The 21,623-nt window shown below is 38.3% G+C and overlaps 1 protein-coding gene across 1 annotated transcript in view; it reads right to left on the bottom strand.

Moving 5' to 3' along the window:
- The window catches only part of LOC107739344 (contactin-associated protein-like 5), a 54,346-nt gene that overhangs the window by 18,102 nt on the left and 14,621 nt on the right, over positions 1-21,623 (bottom strand). Inside the window, exons 8-13 of the mRNA XM_016551440.1 lie at positions 17,396-17,660; positions 13,394-13,537; positions 11,697-11,868; positions 3,977-4,083; positions 3,582-3,701; positions 2,153-2,353 (exon numbers count right to left, since the gene is read on the bottom strand). Coding sequence (XP_016406926.1) covers positions 2,153-2,353; positions 3,582-3,701; positions 3,977-4,083; positions 11,697-11,868; positions 13,394-13,537; positions 17,396-17,660 — 1,009 coding nt within the window. The remainder of the gene's footprint in view (positions 1-2,152; positions 2,354-3,581; positions 3,702-3,976; positions 4,084-11,696; positions 11,869-13,393; positions 13,538-17,395; positions 17,661-21,623) is intronic.

Here is a 21,623-nt window from a genome sequence, read left to right as displayed (position 1 = left end):
ATATATATAGATAGATAGACATAGAAGTCATTTTGACTTTATATTTGATAAATGCAACTTTATTACTTTGTTTTGACTATAATTTTTGCTTTAGTTAAAAAAATAAAATAATAAAATGGCATACAAAATGTTTATATTTTATGCTATTATATCCATGCAAAATATTAAATAATATAAAATTTTATGATAACCATTGTAATTTAAGTTTATATTTTATATCAATTTAATGCTGTCAATTTAAAAATGATCTTAATTTTTATTTATTATTTTAATAATAACAACAACAACAACAACAACAACAATAATAATAATTATTACTACTTCTACTTTATATTATATAAATTTTACAAATAATATGAAATATATTTGTTTATTTTTATGTAAAAAAGAGTTATACACTAATTTGACATGCCAATAATAATAATAATAATAATAATAATAATAATAATAATAATAATAATAATAATAATAATAATAATAATAATAATAATAATAATAATAATAATAATAATAATAATAATAATAATAATAATAATAATAATAATAATAATAATAATAATAATAATAATAATAAATATTACATGACATATTTAATGTTTACGTTTACACTATTATTCCATTTTAAAAGTAATATTAAATTGATTAAAAAGTAAAGGGGTTTATACTGTATACTAAATGCCAATAATAATAATAATAATAATAATAAACAAACAAATACACATTTTTAAACAAAAGGAGTTTACTAATTTGAAAAAAAGCCAAGAATGCCAATCATGATAATCTAAATAATGATAAGAAATACATTTAACAATTGCAGATAAGTAAGAGCTGCAGGTTTTTGTCACTGTAAAACTCTACCTGCCTGTAAAACGTGGTCAGAATTGACATTATATTCCTCTGTGGTTAACAGATCTGAAAAGAGTACATTCCATGGAGATATTCCCACAAGATCCAGCCACCATTATTCCACACGTTTAGCCTTTCTACTCAATATCCCCCCCAGGAAAAATCAGGCAGATCGTTGTTCCTTTGCTCTGCAGCCACCAGAGTGTAAGAACGGGACCCAACTTCAGATCTCATTATGCAAATATCTCTGTGCCCGGCACAAACTGATGAACAATTTCAAGGACTGGCTAGTTTATAAATGTCGCCATTTCCCATCAATTTATATTGTAATTAGATTGGGGTCAAGTCAGATTATAGATCTGAACAAATTCCACTTTGGGTAAATTATCCAATGAGCTGAGATATTTTAATTAAGAATAAGGACCTGGAAAGAACGCAGATGAGCTGTTCGGATAGTGAACGCTAATCAGTGACTGTTTTTAAGAATTATCAACAAATATTAAGTAGCATTATAACTTTCACTCTTGCATTAATAAGTCATTAAACATTATGACATTAAGCAATGATCAGTCATACATTATCATGGTTATCACTGCTAATTAAAACTATTAAAAACACATTTGTTATGTGAAATAAACAAATACAATAATATATAAATACTGGATGAAAAACTTGAATGTTGAATGAAAATCAGAAAGGTTGCTTTGGCAACTAACTTAAATAAGTTGAAGCACTAAAATTATTAACTGGAAACTAACTAAAACTGAAATAAATCAAAACTTAAATAGTAAAATAATGCATAAAATTAGAAATGTGAAACTGACTGAAATAAGTTTAAGTTAAACCACTAAAATTACTAACTGAAAAAAAAAAACCTGAATTAAAACTAAAATTGAAATAAAATAAAATAAAATTTAAATAGCAAAATAAAGACAAAAGCACATAAAATACCACAATTAAAATTAAAATATATAAAAGACAATATTAACAATTCAAAAAAATTAATAAAACTTCAATAGCATATAATAATAAAATAACACTGTATATAAAATAATACTGTAAAATAATAAAGTACCATGAAACTTTATATACTGACTTAAATAGAGAGAGCAAAAATAAATAAATAAATAATAGATATAAAAGGTGCTTTGGATAAAAACATCTGATACATTAATTAACATGTAAATGACAATATAAAACAATTACATAAAATGTATATAATAAAGGTAAATTAATATATTATTTATATATTCATATATATTATATAATGCTATAACTAACAGTGCAGAGGTTGTTCAGTACCCACCCCATGTGTTAAAGAGACGGGACTTCCTGCAGAGATAAACAACTTCCTGCTGGCACTGTTCAGACCTGCCCACAAGTGTCCGCAGCTGTTCCAGAGATGTGCTGTAGTTGAATTTCATCACGTGGGGCTTCTGAAGCGACGACCCTTGAACCCTCACCATCTCCGTGCTATTGTGATTCACTACGGTCCAAACCTTATCATCTGGAAAATACGAAAAAAATCTGTTTTAAAAATCTGAAATAATCCATATGCATTTCAGCACTAACTGAAAATACTATTTTTACAGTCAGCGCACTGCAGAATACAACGCACAGCATGTATTAAGCAGCACATCACCCATCTTTTCCATGCTGTCAAAGTCAATCCTTTACCATACTGAATGTGTAGCACTTCATACCTCCTCGGTTCATTCAATCACAAAAGCGAGCTGTAATCCAGATAATAATGAACACAAACCTTAACGAGAAAAGAACGCGACTTCAATTAGATTTAAAAATAAAGCAGCGCAGCAAGTCTCCTCCAACCCAAACTTAAGGCCAATCGTTGTTACACCTCTGACGTCAGCTTTCATTTATCCAGCAAACACCTCAGCGTGGGGGGGGGTGTTTTCTCAGCCAGCAGGCACTTAAGTCTGCGTGTGCCAAGCGTACAGTAATTTACATTTCATGCGGCATTTCTAATTGAGGTTGGCCAAAGTCAATGGCACTTTATTCTAGAAGATCCCGAGCCAGTGGATATGTGTGTAAGAGAGTGACGCTTTATCACAATTCTGCAGGAGATGAGTAATATTTCACTGAATGAGCAGCGTGTATAACAGTCCAGCAAAACGGGCCTGGCCGCGGTTGTTTATATATGTTAACATTAGTTAATGCTGCATTTAACATGAAATGGCAATCAACAATACTTCAACTTATGCTTTAAAATGTTACTTTTTAAACATTTCAAGTTTTACATATATGGACACATGGCGAACTTGGCCTTGGTAAACATAAGAGACTTTAACATTTCAGGTTGTATAGATTAACATGAATGAATTCTAAACAAACATGAATTTAACAGTAAACAATAATATATTTGTAAACTAGCATTTACCTATTGTAAAATGCTGTAAAATTACAGTAGTGTTCACTGTTGGTTAATAATAAATAAAGCATTAACGAACATTAGCAAATTGAACTTTATTGTAATATTCAATGAGTTTAAAACAAACAAAAAAGACAAAAATACTAATCTTAAATGTAAAAAAAAAGGTGGCAGGCTCAAACTTAGCTGTGAACGTGAAACTGCATTCACTGAAGGGTGAATGTTTTCTTAACACATGCAATTTGAGAAAGCTGCATGTACAGTATGTATGCAGCATGTCTATTTTTATCCCACACTTGCAGTATTCATGTTAACACTTATGTTTTTTATCCCACAGAGGTCTCACCGGTTATGTTGCAGTAGATGACAGTGGATTTGAGCGGCCCGCTTCCATCAGGATCGATTGAGAAAAAGCCTGAGGCACTTCCTGTGAGCCGGTGGGCCTCGCAGGAGGGTTCAAAGATGGCTGACCAGAAAAAACAGCAACAAAAACCTTAAGTCAGCTCATGTTGAGTGTCATCAAAGGAGGAAACCTGTTTATTTGGCTTTGTAGAGAATACATGTTTGGTTGTTTTGCATTGTTAAGCAGTATTACTAACTTCAAAAGAATTGAAAAAATAAACAAAGTTTAAACATATTATTCATCAATGCCAAAACCCGAAAGCTTTGAAAGAGTTTGTAGCTACTTTCTCAAAAAACAAACAAATAGTAATGTTTTTGTAATCGTTCTTGTCAACTCACAGTTATGACAGGTGGCTCCCGTGTATCCAGTTCCCGAACAGTCACAGAAAAACGTGTTCCAGGACTGAGAACATTCCCCATCATGCTCGCAGTAGTTAGGAAGACATCTGCAGGAAAAATACGATTTCTGTTCAAACTTAACGGTACTTACAGCAGAGTAGAAGATACATTATCGAATTACACAAATTACACAAACGCCACACTGCGACATACGGTACAATACCGAACAATGATGTATTTTGTGCTCAGAGGGATTTAAGGACGTGACATCAATCAATAACCACAAGTGACTATTAGGAAATAAATGAGCGAGGCTGAAAGCTCATGAAGGAGGCATCAATTTTGCAACAGACTGAACACGCACTCAAGGATGAGGACGCTGGACAAGTGATAAAAGATTGCGAATGTGATGAAGTAAAAGCCAAGAACTGAACTCTTTTGCTGTCTCTGTTGGGATGTGTCTTATTGTCAAGCCATATATCAACTATTAGCGACTCTTGAAATGATCAAGTTCTTGAAGTACATGCGATATCCTGCATTTTAATTGCATATGAGATTAAGTTTATCTACTGTTTTATCCCTCTCTCATCAACAGGTAAACAATTTATATTCATATGATGCATTACTCATAAAAATCCCTTAATGGATCCTAAATGACAAACGAATAATTTCAGAAAGGAAATTAAATTCCAAAAGACAATAACACACAAGCGATTTAATGCAAAGCATATGCTAAATACCTGCATGTAAAAATGCTAATTAAAACTGTGACACGACTGAACTCCCTTGTTAAAGTATAATTCAACAAAACCATCTGGGTATGTATTTAGCTCTAAAATTACGATCTCTTCTGAAGCGCCTCTTTGTCGACTGTTGAATGTGAAAGGTGTTAATGTTGTAATAGTTTCTGTCACTAGAAGAAAATTGAATAATTGAATCCACTAATCAAATGCTATACAAAATATTAATACCTGCAGAGGTGTGGAAAAAAGAACTTTAAAGAATCTTCCGATGCTTGATTGCTACTTTGATTAATTTAGAGTAGAGAGAGGGAACAAAAGACTAGGATAATGAGAAGAAGAAGAAAACACAGCTGTCAGACTCCATTGTGGCAGAAATAACTCATATCCATGTAGCGTGTGATGAGGGAAGGGAGGAGAGAAATGACAACCGTCTCACCTCATAGGCCGCAGGATTGCGGCCGTGTATGAGACTCAGCAGAGGTCAATTCTAAACCAGCGTGAGCTGATCTCAGCACTAACGGATGAACAGTGGAGGATGAAACCGGACTGAAGGTGAACCCCAAAATAGGTTGGTATTTTTTATATTAAATTGTATCTTTCGGCAGTTCGGGTTGTGAAAGCTGCAAGTCACCCTTGAGAACATTTTGACGTATCCCAATGGTAACGCTTAATTTTCAACTCATAATTGAAGTAACCTTATTAACACTGAACTCCATTAAATTACTGCGTTAACTATCGGCGGGATTTTAGAACACTGTATTACTTACAACAGTAGCCCAAAACAATGTCATCCCTGAAACACATTGTTTCAGAGGCGTAACATTACAAAGACATAAAACCATTTTGTAAAAAAAACCAATGAATCGTGCACAATAAGTGTGATGAGGGAAGGGAGGACAGGAATAACAACCGTCTCGCCACACTGGCTGCAAGATTGCGGACGTCTCTGAAACTCAGCAGAGGTCGATCTACACCGTTGCCGGCTGATCTCAGCGCTAACCGACGAACAATATGGGATGAAATCTGACTGTTAAACACTGAAATGCATTTGAATACATCTTAATTGTGTCTTTTCTGCAAGGTTAAGCACAAAAGTACAAAGGACAATCTTTTGGGGTGAGGGAAAGTGCTTGGTACAGAAAGGTTAAAAGGAGCAAAATCTAAAGGGTCACGGATGGTAACTGAAGGATATCTAAAGTTCTGTGGTGCGAATCTTCATTCAGTCAGAGCGAGTGTGATTAAAGATTACCATTACTCTCTCATTCTCATTTCATTCTGCTATGCATCTCATGAAGAGCAGGGCAACGTGGGTAGCATCACAAACGACTGCTACATATATTCGCCCACAAACCAGCTCCTCCCCATATGCTAATTAAGGGGGGGTGGGGGTTGTTGGCAGGAGCTGAGGTGTCTTGGCCCAGTGGCCGCTGTCCAAATCTCTATTGATCTGTCTTGACTATCAAACTGCAGTCAGCTGGCGAGGACAGGGACTTCGGGCCTAGCCTTAGGTTAGACAGGGTGATAAAGAGACAACGAAAGTGGTGGAAAAAAAACAAGAGATAGCTAGATATAGAGCGTGAAAGGAATGCAGCTAGGGACATGGGGAAAGTGTCTGAAGCATGCTAGTCTAGGTCTACACAAATGATTTAGGATGGTAATCAAAGGCTGTCAGAGAGGAGTACACCTTTTCGAAACTTATTCTAGAGGACAGCCAAAACAAACAACTGGCCTCGCTTATCTTCATTTACTCCAACTGATAGGCTTTACTGAAGCGAAAACAGGCACATCTCCTACAGCCTTGGTACTCAACAAGCTTCATGTGGCTCTTAATGATGTTGCATCTCGAAGGCTCATTTGTCCCTCAAATGATTCTTTATGTTTTTGTCATTGGCTTGGCTAAACAGTCATAAGTCAACAGCGTTCAGGATCGTTGCAAGATGACGTGCCCCTACTCTGGGTGCTGCTTACAAACCAATCAAAATTAACCAAACTATGACAATAATACTTTGGGTCTAACCTTTAAAAAATAGCAACATCCATCACTAGGACATAAGAGGACATGGCAACCTGTATCATTGGAAAAAGCGTAACAGTCAATAAGAGTCATAATAACTTGCGCACATGACATCAGCTTAAGGGGTTGGTCATATTTAGTGTTGTTAGGCAAATTTTCATGGGAGAAATCCAGTAATTATGATAGAAACCTGCACAATCAGTTTTTTCTGTGAGGACAAAACATTACCCCACATTTCCTCAAGTTTAAGTTGGTCACGAGATGACCAGCAGAAAGCTACTTGGTTTGAAAGTGACTTCTGTGTGGGCTATGCTTTATACATCGCTACACTATTGACAATAGACAATGGACCTTTTTTGCCCGCATAATTTTTGGCAAAAGGTCTCTAATATGGCCACAGTCAGCCAGCATGTGCGGAGACTGTAAGAATCAGTGGGAAGTCCCATGAATCTTATAATCCTTCTCTAACAGAACAAGCCTTTATATGTAGCAAGTTCTAAATATAACTTTCGCCAAAATTACTATGTCAAGGCAAATGTGTTGAAGACACTGTCAGGCAGTCAATTTACAAAATGATGAGCTGTTTCAACACTAAAGCAATTGAAGCATCTTCTCCAATGACTTTCATTCAAACAGAACTACCTCATCTGCCTGTCGAAATTACGCCCCTGTTACACCTTTTTGAGTTAACCTTGAAAGCTTCCCCTGCAGGAAAAGATTGGATGATGTGCCCCTATGCTGGATGCTGCAGGCTGACCGAGCAGAAATCACCATCAATGCAATATGCACCTATTGTGGATGCTGCTCCAACCATCAGAATTAACTACCACCCTGACATGCCCCTACTATGGATGCTCTCCAACCATTTAGAAATAACCATCACTACGACGTGCCCCTACTCTGGATGCTGTAACCTACCCATCAGAATTTTCTAATGCAGTTTATTCAGCATACTGAGGCAACTCCTCCAATGACTTTCATTCAGTCAGAACTACCTATTGTCTGCCTGTCAGGATCCTACACCATTCTGAGCTAACCTTCAAGGCTTCCCCTGCGGGAAGTGCTCTGGTGACATGCCCCCACTCTGGATTCTGTTTATTGACCAATCAGAAATCACAAGCGCTATACCGCACCTATTCTACTGTATATGCTGCTCACCTATCCATCAGAATTATCTAAAATGAGGTGACATGTGGCCAAGTATGGTGACCCATACTCGGAATTAGTGCTCTGCATTTATCCCATCCAAAGTGCACACACACAGCAGTGAACACACACACACCGTGAACACACACCCGGAGCAGTGGGCAGCCATTTTTGCTGCGGCGCCCGGGGAGCAGTTGGGGGTTTGGCGCCTTGCACAAGGGCACCTCAGTCGTGGTATTGAAGGTGGGAGAGAGCGCTGTACATTCACTCCCCCGACCTACAATCCCTGCCGGTACGAGACTCGAACCCGCAACCTTTCGGTTACGAGTCCGACTCTCTAACCATTAGGCCACGACTTCCCCTACCACCCTGCTCATTAACCCATCAGAACGGACTTTCATTTTGTCATTCCCCTACTTTGGTTGCTGCTTACCAACTCACCAGAACTTTCCATTCCTCTGAGGTGCCTATACGTTGGATGCTGCTGATTACTTAATCAGAAATGACCATGATTCCAACATGCCTCTTACACAAAGAGCTGCTTACCAACCAATTACAATTAATCTTCACTCTGACATGCAACCAGTCTGGATGTCGCTCACCAACCCATCAGAACTAACCCTTTTTCTGACATGCCTCTACTCTGAATGCCGGTCATCAACACGTCAGAACTAACCATCATCCTGATGTGCCCCTACTCTGGGAGCTTCTCAACAACCCATCAAAATCGTTTTGGGTATTTCACTTTTAAGTGTCAAAAAGCTATCAGTTTATAGGACAACTAGGATTAAGCTAGCTAGCCTAAGCTAAATTCTGAACACTCAACAAACTTTTCTGTCAAACAGTATAAGAAAGTAATCTCACAATTTAAAAGGTCCAAATTTGGTATTAAACCAAGGTCCCAAAGTAGCTAAGCTTGCGTACAACTGCTTAACTAAATTAAGCCAAAGGGAAGAAACCTTAAATCTAATGTTTTACAACATATGTTAGAATTCAACAGCTGCTACCATGAAGGCCAAGTTGGTTTCTTGTAAGCAATTAAACTAGTCACAACACAATTTTGGCCTGTTTTAGTTCTGAGGTGATGGTTGGTCAAAAGAACATTTAAAATTTTGTTTGACAAGGACACATCAGTCTGAGTGGGTTGTGGATGCATGCCTGGAACTGCCTTTCCCCCCTGGAACATTCACAGCATGTTGGCAAAGCTAAAATCACAATTCATCCCCACGCCGGCCCTGCCAACAGTCATTTGCCCAGGTGCCAGGTCTGAGCATTTGCTCGGTGAAGAATGTGGCATACGTTGCCAGAAAGACCTGCAGAGACGAGATTGACAGCAGAGAATGTACGATCTCACCCCCTCTCCTTTTCCCTGGCTAGCGTTCACTTTCAGTAATGCTCTTTTCCAAACCCGGCAATCTCTCTTTTCTCCCCTAACTATCTTTCTCTTTGTCCAATGCTGTAACCTAACCTGACTTGCTAGATGGCTTTCTTTCTTTTTTTTGACTTTCACTGTCCAATGCTCTTATCCTAAGTTAACTAGCTAATTTTTTCTTTACTTCCTTATTCCATCCATCCACCTATAAGTCTTTCTTGCATAATTTCATTCATCCTTCCTTCTATCCTTTTTTAACCCCTTCATACATACATCCTTCATCCATTTACCTTTCTTTCTTTATTTTTTCTTTCTTCTAAATCAGTTTGTCTGTTTTAGTACACCTTTTTAATTTGTTCGACCATCTATTCTTTTTCTTTCTTTCTTCATCCATCCATCTTTCTTTTTTCTTTCTCTCCATCTGTTTCTCTTTTTCATCCATTTGTACACCCATCGATCCTTCTTTCTTCCATTTCACCATATTTTTCCTTTTTTCCTTCAATTAATCCAATCCTCTTTCCTTAACTATTTCTTTCATCCCTCCATTTTTCAGTCCCATTGGTTCTTTTCTATCTCTATTGTTTTTCTTTCTTTCTTTCTTTCTCAACCCATTCATCCATCCATCCTTCATTCATTTACCCTCGTTCTTTCTTTCTTTCTTTCAACCCCTTCATCCATCCATCCATCCATCCATCCTTCATTCATTTACCCTCTTTCTTTCTTTCTTTCTTTCTTTCTTTCTTTCAACCACTTCCATCCATCCATCCATCCATCCATCCATCCATCCTTCATTCATTTACCCTCTTACTTTCTTTCAACCCCTTCATCCATCCTTCATTCATTTACCCTCTTTCTTTCTTTCTTTCTTTCTTTCAACCACTTCCATCCATCCATCCATCCATCCATCCATCCATCCTTTTCATTTACCCTCTTACTTTCTTTCAACCCCTTCATCCATCCTTCATTCATTTACCATCTTTCTTTCTTTCTTTCTTTCAACCCCTTCATCCATCCATCCATTCTTCATTCATTTACCCTCTTTCTTTCTTTTAACCCCTTCATCTATCCTTCATTCATTTACCATCTTCCTTTCTTTTTTCTTTCTTTCTTTCTTTCTTTCTTTTTCAACCCCTTCATCCATCCATCCTTCATTCATTTACGCTCTTTCTTTCTTTCAACCCCTTCATCCATCCATCCTTCATTCATTTACCCTCTTTCTTTCTTTCAACCCCTTCATCCATCCATCCATCCATCCTTCATTCATGTACCCTCTTTCTTTCTTTCAACCCCTTCATCTATCTATCTATCTATCTATCTATCTATCTATCTTTCTTTCAACCCCTTCATCCATCTATCCATCATTCATTTACCCTCTTTCTTTCTTTCTTTCTTTCTTTCTTTCTTTCTTTCTTTCTTTCTTCCTTCAGTACATTAATCTTTATTTCCTTCTCTTTAATCATTCATTTGTAACAATCCATCAATCAATTATTTTTCTTCCTTCCATCATTTCATCCTTCCTTCATTAATTTATCCATTGCCACTTCCTTTTCTTTCTTCCTTCCTTGTTTCATTCCTCCATCCTTCAGTGCATTAGCTTTTCTATCTGTCTCTCTTTCTTCCTCTTTGTCTAATGCTCTTACCCTAACCTGAATGGCTTCCCCCACCATCCAAACGCTCTTATCCTCACCTGCCTAGCATTCTCTCTCTCTTTCTCTGTCATTCTGCCTCATTTTTATTCTTCCCTGTTTATCTCCCACTTGTGTGTGCCATAAAGTAGACCATGGAAAACAGGCCAGGATGCTAAAGGATGGAGGATACTGTCTCATCTGCTCATTCCCTCTATTAATTTAAATCTGTCATTATATTGCTCACAGTGCAAGCAACAGTGTAGTGCACTTTGGTGTCATTTGCACAATGCTCACATCACGCATGCAGAGAAGTGATGCATTGCCCCAAAACATCTTCAAATCGTACTTTTCAAAGCCGTTTTCCTTTTAAACTCTGATCTTGGGTCTCCCAGCTTGCTAATTACTTCTAATTTATTGCACTCTTTTTTAAACACTGAGCAAACGTGTTACAAAGGTTGTGTCCTTTTCTGATGCTGCAGCTTTAAACTTTGCCCACGGCTTTTGCACTCACACAGAATACACCCGGTAAACAAACTTCAGCTGTATGAAGTTAGATTTTTAGTCACATAAACATCGCATTAAACATCAATTCTCTTGGGCGAGCTGTGAAACAAATTTGCACATTTGAAGTTTCAGGCAAAAAAGGTGAGTCCCAATTAGCTTGAATCACTGGCATGGATTTTACCACTCTACGCTATGTTGTTTTGAGACTGTGCTTGTTTGTGTCGCTCATTATCTTATAATGAGTGAATCACAATAATTTATTGAAAAAGATAATCGTCATTAGCATTTCAAACAGAATGACTAATAGATATACCTGTCACGAATGCCACAGATGTCAAACTGGAGCTTGCTGTAGTTTCCCAGCAGGCCTTGCTGCACCAGGTAGAAGTTGATTGGCTGGTTGTTAATGATAACAGAGCGCATGCAGCCTTGATATGCCAGTGTCGGATTCCGACAACCCTGATTGGTTAACACTGATGGGCAACCTGTTAAAAATATTTACAACAGAAATAATAGATAATAAATCTCAATAATGTGGCAGTGTAACCAGAGTCGCTGTAGTTAACAAAAACTAAAAACACAATTGTCGTTACGTAAAGAGTGCTTTAACTGTAATAAAGTAAAATATAAAAACAAACTTATTTCAGCTACTTACCAAGGAAGCATTTTACATTTTACATTTTCATTTAATTTAACCTGATGTACTAATATAAGAAGATAAAACTAAACACAATTGTCGTTACGTAAAGAGTGCTTTAACTGTAATAAAGTAAAATATAAAAACAAACTTATTTCAGCTACTTACCAAGGAAGCATTTTACATTTTCATTTAATTTAACTTGATGTACTAATATAAGAAGATAAAACTGAAATAAATTTATTAAAAACTATATAGACATAACAAAACACAAAACAAAATTACTAAATTACCTAAATTAATAATTGTTATTAACTAAAATTTATATGAAATCATGAAATGTAAAATAAAATAAAATATACAAATAAAATCGAATTCAAAATATTAATAAAAAACATATAAGTATCTCACTGATACAAAAATTCAAGTGTGTAAGAAATGTAAATAAAATCATATAAATGAAAAAGCACGCATTTGTTGTTAAAAGCAATAAATTTAAAACTAAAAGTAAAGCTTTATCTTTTCACTAATTACATTTTGTCAATATATTTGGTTTTGACTATTAGCTCTTTCAGTCATAATAAGTGTAGTCTCAGCATCAGACATCACACACATAGTTCATGGCATAGACTCTTTAAAATACGTCCAAGAATTTTACACACTGGTCTGTTATTGTAGGGATATTTCCACGCCCCTAAACATGACGCGGCACAAAACAAAACATGATTGGCCATTCAAAGTGGCCAAGGTTCCCAGACCTTCTGCTGTCAGTCTGAGAGTCTGGCCACGCGAGACTATAATAAGTATGGTACTAAAATTTGTAGTAATTCTTTAGAAATATTAGCTCAGAAAGCAGCCTGATATCATCTGCTTTAAGAAATATAAATCTCACAAAACAGGGCCACAATCCACCTCAAAAATATTATTATTTTTTCAAATTTAATCATATTTTAGGACCATTACAATTGTTTATTTTGTGAAAGTTTGATTCTCATTATTGTAATGCAGTAATTTAATGTTATTATTTAGCACTCATCTATTGCTGATTTTGTATTTTTATCTATTCATTTATTTATTTATTTGCATGAAAATTAGCTCTCAGTGTAAAATATCTTAATGGTCCTAAAGTACTGTAGTCTTAATTTTTGCATACCATTTCATATTTCTTTCTTTTCATTTTGGGGTGAAATGTGTATATTCTTCACAATTAAGCATCCAGTAATCCATGATAAAGCTTGCATGATAAAGAACCAAAAGAAGGGGATTTTGTAATTATAGCCCACACGATTCCGTTGTACATATTTTATTAGTCAAAGCTTTGAATTGTAAAACTGAAGGGTTAGTTTGTTTGTTTAAATCCACTAGCACCCTACCTCCAATTAGCACGCTCCTCTCAGGCTGTGCGATGTCCTTGAGCTGCATGGTGGACGGTGGCTCGTCATCCACCGTGAGGGAAACCTGGAAACCTCCCACGCTAATGGACACCGTGTGCCATTGGCCGTCACTCAGAGCCTGACCTGGCAGAGGAAGACATGGAGCAATGTTACGCCTCAAATGCTGCGCATTAATCAGGGCGAATGATTGACAGATCTGGGGTTTGTGCGCTGGAGCTCAACGAGTTAATCTGCATATGTCAGCCCGGCAGAGAATCCACTATTCCCTTGAGAGGGACGTGCAGAGATTCAGTTTGCCGTCTGCGATGGCAGCCTGCCAGGCAGCCGCATCCAAAATTAATTCGACATACAGGTGTGCCTGCCAAAGAGTGTTTTACAACTAAAAATCCTGTTTGAATTCTCGGTAAATGCTTTTAGGGTGAATGTGTGCATGTGGGATAGGATTTTGTTCATGTTGTTGTGTGGCGGAGATGCAAAATGTGAAGACAAGCGCATAACCTTGTATATTTATCCCTTGGAGGGTCTTCCCTTTCACATCTGTTGTTCTTAATTTAAGCTAATTATAATTAGACTAAGGGAGCATTTGTATCGACAGTGGTTTGCAGCGACAAAACAACCAGTTTATTTTTGCATATAAGAGTTGGCATATTTGAGATTAAATAATAATAATAGCTGTTGTTGTTATTATAATATTTCTAACAATAATTATATTATTGTTAATAAAAAACTATTATTTAAAAAAATTAATAAAATAATAACAGCAAATGTTATATTTTTAATAGCTGTTGTTATAAATACAATAATAACATATTATTGTCAATAACAAATTATTATTATCATCATCATCATCATCATCATTATTATTAAGAAGAAAATATATTTCCCCTTCAGTCAGTCACTTTCAAAGTTACATCGATACTGATGTATGGGGTTTCCCTTGGGAGCCCCAATAATCTCTGAGTAGTAAAAAAACAGGCTAATGAACATTGATGAGTGGAATTTGCATGCCCAGCCACTCCCCTGTACACACAGGTATATAAGAGGGCAGCATGCATCTCCTCATTCAGATTTTTGCTTCGCAGCCTAACCTTTGCTGCAATATGTGCTTCTCGTTTTCTACAATCACCTGCGCGAAATTCTCATCGTTGGACACTTCTGTTTATGGCACATTCAGCAGTGTTTCGCCAGTAATAGCATGGTTAAGTGCTGTGATCCCCCCCTGAGCAGTTTCCCTTAAAGAGCTACACGGACGAGAGTGTCTTTTTAAAGATGTCTCTTCGTCCGTGCTTTTCTGGATGTGGTCATTTCCTGACACCCTCTGACGGCCACGATCGATGTCTCACATGTCTGGGCCGTAAACATTCTGAGACTTCGTTCGTGGATGGTTCATGCCCTTATTGTAAGCGCATGTCCATGGCAACTTTGAGATCGTTACTCTGCCTCCTTGTGAGGGTGGAAGCCCCCTCAGCTGCTCCCTGGCCTGGGACTTCTTGGAAGCAGATGTCCTCGCTGGTTAGCACTCAGGGAAATCTGAGGGTTACAGTGGGAGCTCTTCCACCAGGCCAGTCCACACGGACCTCCCACTCCTTTACGGTATTACGTGCCATTGAGCTTCCGAAGAAGATTGCTGGGCCACCTCGCAGCTGTCCGACAGTTTTGTTTGGGGCTCCAGAGGAGGATAAGATATCAATCACGGCATCGGAGGGATCAGACGCTTCAGAGGATGAGGACTCTGCTGAGCTTCCTCCTTATGGAAGGATTGCAAAGTCAGAGTCTGACTCTGAACTGTCTGCTATGCTTTCCCAGGCAGTCGAGAACATTGGGCTTGAGTGGAAGCCTCCACCCAACACAGAGCATTCTCAGCTGGACGATTGGTTCCAGGGCACGGGATGCGACTCGCAGCCGCAACCCGCCTCAGTGCTATTTTTCCTGGAAGTGCATGAAGAGGTCACGAAGTCACCTTTCTCTGCCCAAAGCTGCTTTGCTGCCTCCTCCTCCCTCACTACCCGCGATGGTGGGCCTGTCTTTAAAATTCGATCAGATTGTTTTTTATGAGTGTATGCACATCGTTCTCTGTACGAATTGTTCTAGATGCGGCACGGTGCTGCTCTTCTCATCCGGTGTGCGACTAAGGTGACTAAGGTCAAGGCGCAGGCCCTTGGCCAGACGATGGCCACCTTAGTGGTCCAGGAGCGACATCTCTGGATCAGCCTTGCTGAGATGAGGGATACCGACAAGGCTCACTTTCTTGACGCCCCCATCTCACAGGCTGGCCTCTTCGGAGACACTGTCGAGGACTTTGCCCAGCAGTTCTCGGCAATCCAGAAGCAGACCGAGGCCATCAATCACATCTTGCCCCAGCATGATACTACTGCCACAGGTTGGCTTCCAGTCTGCTCGTTGTCGAGGGCATCCCCCTGTGGCGTCTACATCTGCTCTAGTGCAGGCTGTCGTGACACCTCAGCTACAATGTCGAGCCACCTGCCAGGACCCTTGCACTGCTGTGTCCTGTTTGTGCCATGCGTGTTTACGTGGACCGCACTTGAGCTTTAGAAGTTCTGAGCAGCTCTTTGTCTGCTTCGGAGGGCAGCAGAAGGGGAAGGCTGTCTCCAAACAGAGGTTGTCCCACTGGCTAGTGGATGCCATCACCTTGGCATACTAAACATAAGGTGAGCTGTGCCTCTAGGAGTAGGGCTCACTCGGTTCAGAGTGTGGCCTCCTCCTGGGCACTGCCGCATGGCACCTCTCTAGCAGACATCTGTAGAGCCACAGGCTGGGTGACACCTTATACCTTCGCGAGGTTTTACAGCCTCTGGGTTGAGCCGGTTTCTTCCCGTGTGTTGAGTACTAACAGGTAAATGGTGAAAAGACTGGCTCAGTGTCTCGCTTGCACTGCCGTCACCCTTCAACAGGGGATGTGAACGCCATCTCATCTCTCCAGGCGTGTTCCTCATCTGACGAACACTGGATTGAGCATCCTCCAAGCACACTCCAGCTGTCAGGCTCGGCGGAGGAGCCTGAAACCAGGATCAGTACTTGCATTGGCTGGCCCTTTGGACAGCTGCTGTACTGATCTAGGTGCCCCACATGTAGTGATTCCCTTCTGGTGATCCCATGTGTGTATTCTTCCACGGTACGGTTTCCCTGTTGGTAAACCCATGTCTTCCCTTGACAGAATTACTTCTGTCTAGTCTCTGCTTTGGTAGTAGTTCCTCCCCTTTTCAGGCAGGACCTACCACAGTGATTGCCATATGTAGTATTGCCCAACTGGTCAGTCCATTTGTGTACTCTCCACATGTTACCTTCCTTTGGGAAGGATGTGGTCTCCATAACGTCCTTCTCTGCTTGGACTAAGGCTGGCTTCCCTAGTGTAAATCAACTGGTCGCGGCTGTACCATTGTCAAATATGAAAGAGCACAAAGCACTCTTTCCCGTTGCGAGTACAACAATGAACTCAAAGTTAAGGAACAACAGCTCACAGCCCTCCTCGCTGTGAGCACTGCTCTTTCTGTCCCAATCCGGTACGAAAGATTTCTGGCTAGCAACGAGGCACTGGGTAGGTTACGATGTGGGGTGCCAGTTGTTACTTGCCATGCTTGAGCCTGCCAGCATCTGCATCATCAAAACTTGTGACATAGTTCAGTGGTTGTGGCGCTTTCCATATGAACCCATTCATCAGTATCGAAGAAACGCCGAAAGTGACTGACTGAAGGGGAACGTCTCGGTTATGGTGTTATTAGCTATTGTCATTATTATTATTATTATTATTATTCAAATTACATCATTATTTTGTTTTTTGAACCATTGGATAAAGATTTCGGCTGACAGCTATTATTATTATTATTATTATTGTTGTTGTTGTTGTTATTTTTGTTTTTGAAATATTATGATTCAAATTACATTATTTTGTGTTAAGGTTGTATGTTCAAACCCCAAAAGGTGAGCTCCAGAAAGATACACATACACAAGTAGACATCTCACCGATGACTATATCAGAGTTTTGCAACGCTGATCTGTGGTGTGTGAGTCTAAGCTGCCCATGAACAAGAAGCAAAAGCAGTCTCTCTGAATCTCTCCTCAGCCAGGCCGAAAGTAACATCCCTTCCCGGTTCCATGTCCGGAACTGGAACGTCACCGACAGCGTTTCCGTGGCAGCATCCATTGGAAGTGACAGGAAACTGCTGCTAGAGCTCAAGAAGGTGGCGGATACCAGTTGAGGCTCTGAGCAGGTAAAAGTCACATTCCCCTGAAATGACAGGTTATGAGAGGGTTAAAATGGAGTACTAGAGTAAAAATATCAGGATATGTGTGTGTAAAAGTATTTTGGTGTAGTAAATATTTCAGTGTTTGCACAATAACAAACAATTTCCCCTGAATCTAAACACAAATCCATGCAGAAATATGTTCTTTTCCTTTGACAGGTTTTGCCTGCAGGCGGGCAGACTGAGCGACAGGGGAATAAACAGTAAGTCAAATGTCAGGACTTCGAAGACTGCAGGTCTCCACGGAAACAAAATAGGGGTCTGTTTTTAGACCAACAGTCCAATGGCACTGGACTATATAGTGGACAGTCCATTGATCCGTCTTTCTGTGTGGTCTCAGACAGCGAGTCACAACAGGACCGGCTCCAGACCGTGGGCCTATCGCATGGTGAACCGCTAGAGGAAAAAGAATGTGTCTGGATTCTTTAAGTAAGGAGGTGACGGAGCGCTAGCTAAACACAATCCAATAAAACCCCAAACACCACAGAAACACCTGAAGCCTGTGGAGACACACTTTACTCCATCTAGAAGGAAATACAACTAATTAAAGCCAACAGGAAACAACATTCGCATTACCAATTTACTTCCGTAATGAAGTATTTCTGAGTAAAAACATTACTCTGAAAAAAATTAAAAAATAAATAAAATAATAATAAAAATAATAATAAACATTTTTTTATAAAAGCCAACAGGAAACAACATTCGCATTACCAATTTACTTCCGTAATGAAGTATTTCTGAGTAAAAACATTACTCTGAAAAAAATTAAAAAATAAATAAAATAATAATAAAAATAATAATAAACATTTTTTTATAAAAGCCAACAGGAAACAACATTCGCATTACCAATTTACTTCCGTAATGAAGTATTTCTGAGTAAAAACATTACTCTGAAAAAAATTTAATAATAATAATAATAATAATAATAATAATAATAATAATAATTTGCAAACAACATTTGCATTTTCAATAGATAGATAGATAAATAAATAAATAAATATTCACTTATTATTCACTTGTCAATTTAAAGTCAACACACACCACATTCACAATTATTTTAGTTTCAGAATGAAGTATTTCTAAGTAAAAGCAATACTCTAATAACTAAATAAATAAATACATATTATTATATTATCATTTTATAATAATAAAATAATAATAAATTTATTATATTATCATTTTATAATAATAATAATAATAATAATAATAATAATAGTAATAGTATTTTAAATTAAAGTCAGCAGCAAAGAGTATTTGCATTCCTATTTTACTTCCAAAAATAAATAACTAACAGTTATAAAAAAAACTATTTTTTCTTGTTTTAAAGCAGAAACCATAATAAAGTCTGATTTATTCATGACTGATCTTTTTTTACAAAACAAGATATAAACAATTTGGAAACAAACATATTAAGTTAGAAAAATAAATTTCATTTTGTGAATAACATATATTCTATGAAAACAAAGCTTCTCAAGTAAATGCAAAAATCTTTTTTTTTTTTTTTGCCGTGTCAAAAGTCCGCCCTGGTCGAATCAAACAGGTTAGGATACATTCAAATGCAATATAACAGACATTAAAAAGTCCTAGACCTTTTGACCCTAGTAATCCCAGGCACAGTGTATCCCACATACGCTCTTAAGTCCCACTACGATCACGCTAGTCGCTCAAGAGACACCATGCCTCATTGGCTGGCTCTAATTGGGCTCCAAAGGCCCCTTAGGAGCCTGTATATTTGCCTTGCTGAAAATTTACTGCATAATTGAGAGCGAGTGGAGGTGTCTGCTGTGAAAATCTCAGAGGGTGGCATGGAATAAGTGGGATTCGGACCGCTCTGTCATTAGTACCAGAGTCCCACTGAACTCCCTACCGGTCCATTAAAGGATGCAATATCCAGCATGTGGGCCAGATTAATGGCTGCAGTGATTAGTTGTGCTCTGGTGTAGTCCACTGCACTGATGTGACGTGATATAACAGCCGACGACAAGCTATTACACATAATCACAGTGGGGAAACGGGTGCTAACAATATGAAACTATGAGAATGGGAACTCGCAAAAGTTGCTTGATTCAGAGGACTGTGTTTCCTCGAGCCTCAGAACTGGGAAAATGTAGAAAAACAAAGCAGGACTGTGGATGTATATTCCAGTACTGCATCATAAAAAATACTGTCATTATCAGGGATTTACGCCCAAATAGTCCTACTAAAACAGCTGCTTAAAAATAGCCCATCCATCCATCCATCCATCTATTATATAGTGGTTCAGTACAGAACCACTTCAACTCTGTGATGTTGGTGGGTTTTCCTCATATGAACTGCTTGCTTCAGGTCATTCCACAACATTTCAATTGGATTAAGGTCTTTTGACTTTGATCATTACAAAACATTAACTTTGTTCTTCTTTAACCATTCTTTGGTAGAATGACTTGTGTGCTTGGGGTCGTTGTCTTGCTGTATGACCCACTTTCTATTGAGATTCAGTTATCAGACAGATGTCCTGACATTTTCCTCTAAAATTTTCTGGTATAATTCAAAATTCATTGTTCCATCGATATGATGGCAAGCCGTGCTGGCCCAGATGCAGTCGTGGCCTAATGGTTAGAGAGTCGGACTCATAACCCAAAGGTTGTGGGTTCGAGTCTCGTACTGGCAGGGATTGTAAGTGGGGGGAGTGAATGTACAGCGCTCTCTCCCACTTTCAATACCATGACTGAGGTGCCCTTGAGCAAGGCACCGAACCCCCAACTGCTCCACGGGCGCCGCAGCATAAAAGGCTGCCCACTGCTCCGGGTGTGTGTTCACGGTGTGTGTGTGTTCACTGCTGTGTGTGTGCACTTTGGATGGGATAAATGCAGAGCACTAATTCCGAGTATGGGTCACCATACTTGGCCACATGTCACGTCACTTTCACTTTCACCATGTTTCACAGATGGTATAAGGTTCTTAAGCTGGAATGCAGTGTTTTTCTTTGTCCAAACATAATGCTTCTCATTTAAACAAAAAATTTCCATTTTGGTCTCATCTATCGATTAAACCTTTCTCCAGTAGGCCTCTGGTTTGTCCACATGATCTTTAGCAAACTGCAGACGGGTTCTTTTTGTGTCTTTTTGTGTCTTAACATTCTTCAATGTTCTTTTTGGAGAGCAGTGGCTTTCTCCTTGCAACTCTGCCATGTACACATTTGTACACATTTTGTCTGACTGTGGATTTGTGGATTCCAAACTCATAAGAGATGGTTTTGTAACCTATTCCAGCCTGATGAGCAACAACAGCTCTTTTTCTGAGATCCTCAGAGATCTCCTTTGTTCGTGCCACGATTCACTTCCACAAACATGATCAAACTTTGAAAACAGGGCATGCACTGACACCTGATAGTCATCCCACTGTTTGAAAACACCTCTGAACAGATAGACTTTAACTTCACCTTCAAATTAACTGCTAGTCCTAGAGATTCACATACGTTTGCCACTCACAGATATGTAATATTTAGCAATTTTCCTGAATAAATAAATGACAAAATATATATTTTCATCTCACTTGTTTGATTTGGTTCTCTTTGTCAACTTTCAGGACTTGAGTGAAAACTTGATGAAAACCTATATACTGTATATATAGTCACATTTATATATCTTGCTCTAAATTTCCTTATTTGTAAGTCGCTTTGGATAAAAGCATCTGCTAAAGGACTAAATGTAAATGTAAATTTATATATCCATCTAGGTCCATATCCATCTATATCTCTCTAGTTATATAGCCATCTTCATCTATCTAATTGTATATCTGTCAGGTTATGTCTATCCATCTATATCTATCTAGTTCCATATCCATCTAGTTCTCTATCCATCCACATCCATCAAGTTCTCTATCCATCTTTATCTATCCAGTTAGATGGTTCTAACATATGGTACCTAGTTCTATATCTATCAGGTTATATCCATCCATCCATCCAT

Source organism: Sinocyclocheilus rhinocerous, unplaced genomic scaffold (assembly GCF_001515625.1).
Source record: "Sinocyclocheilus rhinocerous isolate Xijiao unplaced genomic scaffold, SAMN03320098_v1.1 scaffold945, whole genome shotgun sequence".
NCBI lineage: Eukaryota > Metazoa > Chordata > Actinopteri > Cypriniformes > Cyprinidae > Sinocyclocheilus > Sinocyclocheilus rhinocerous.
This window is presented reverse-complemented; position numbering and strand designations above follow the sequence as displayed.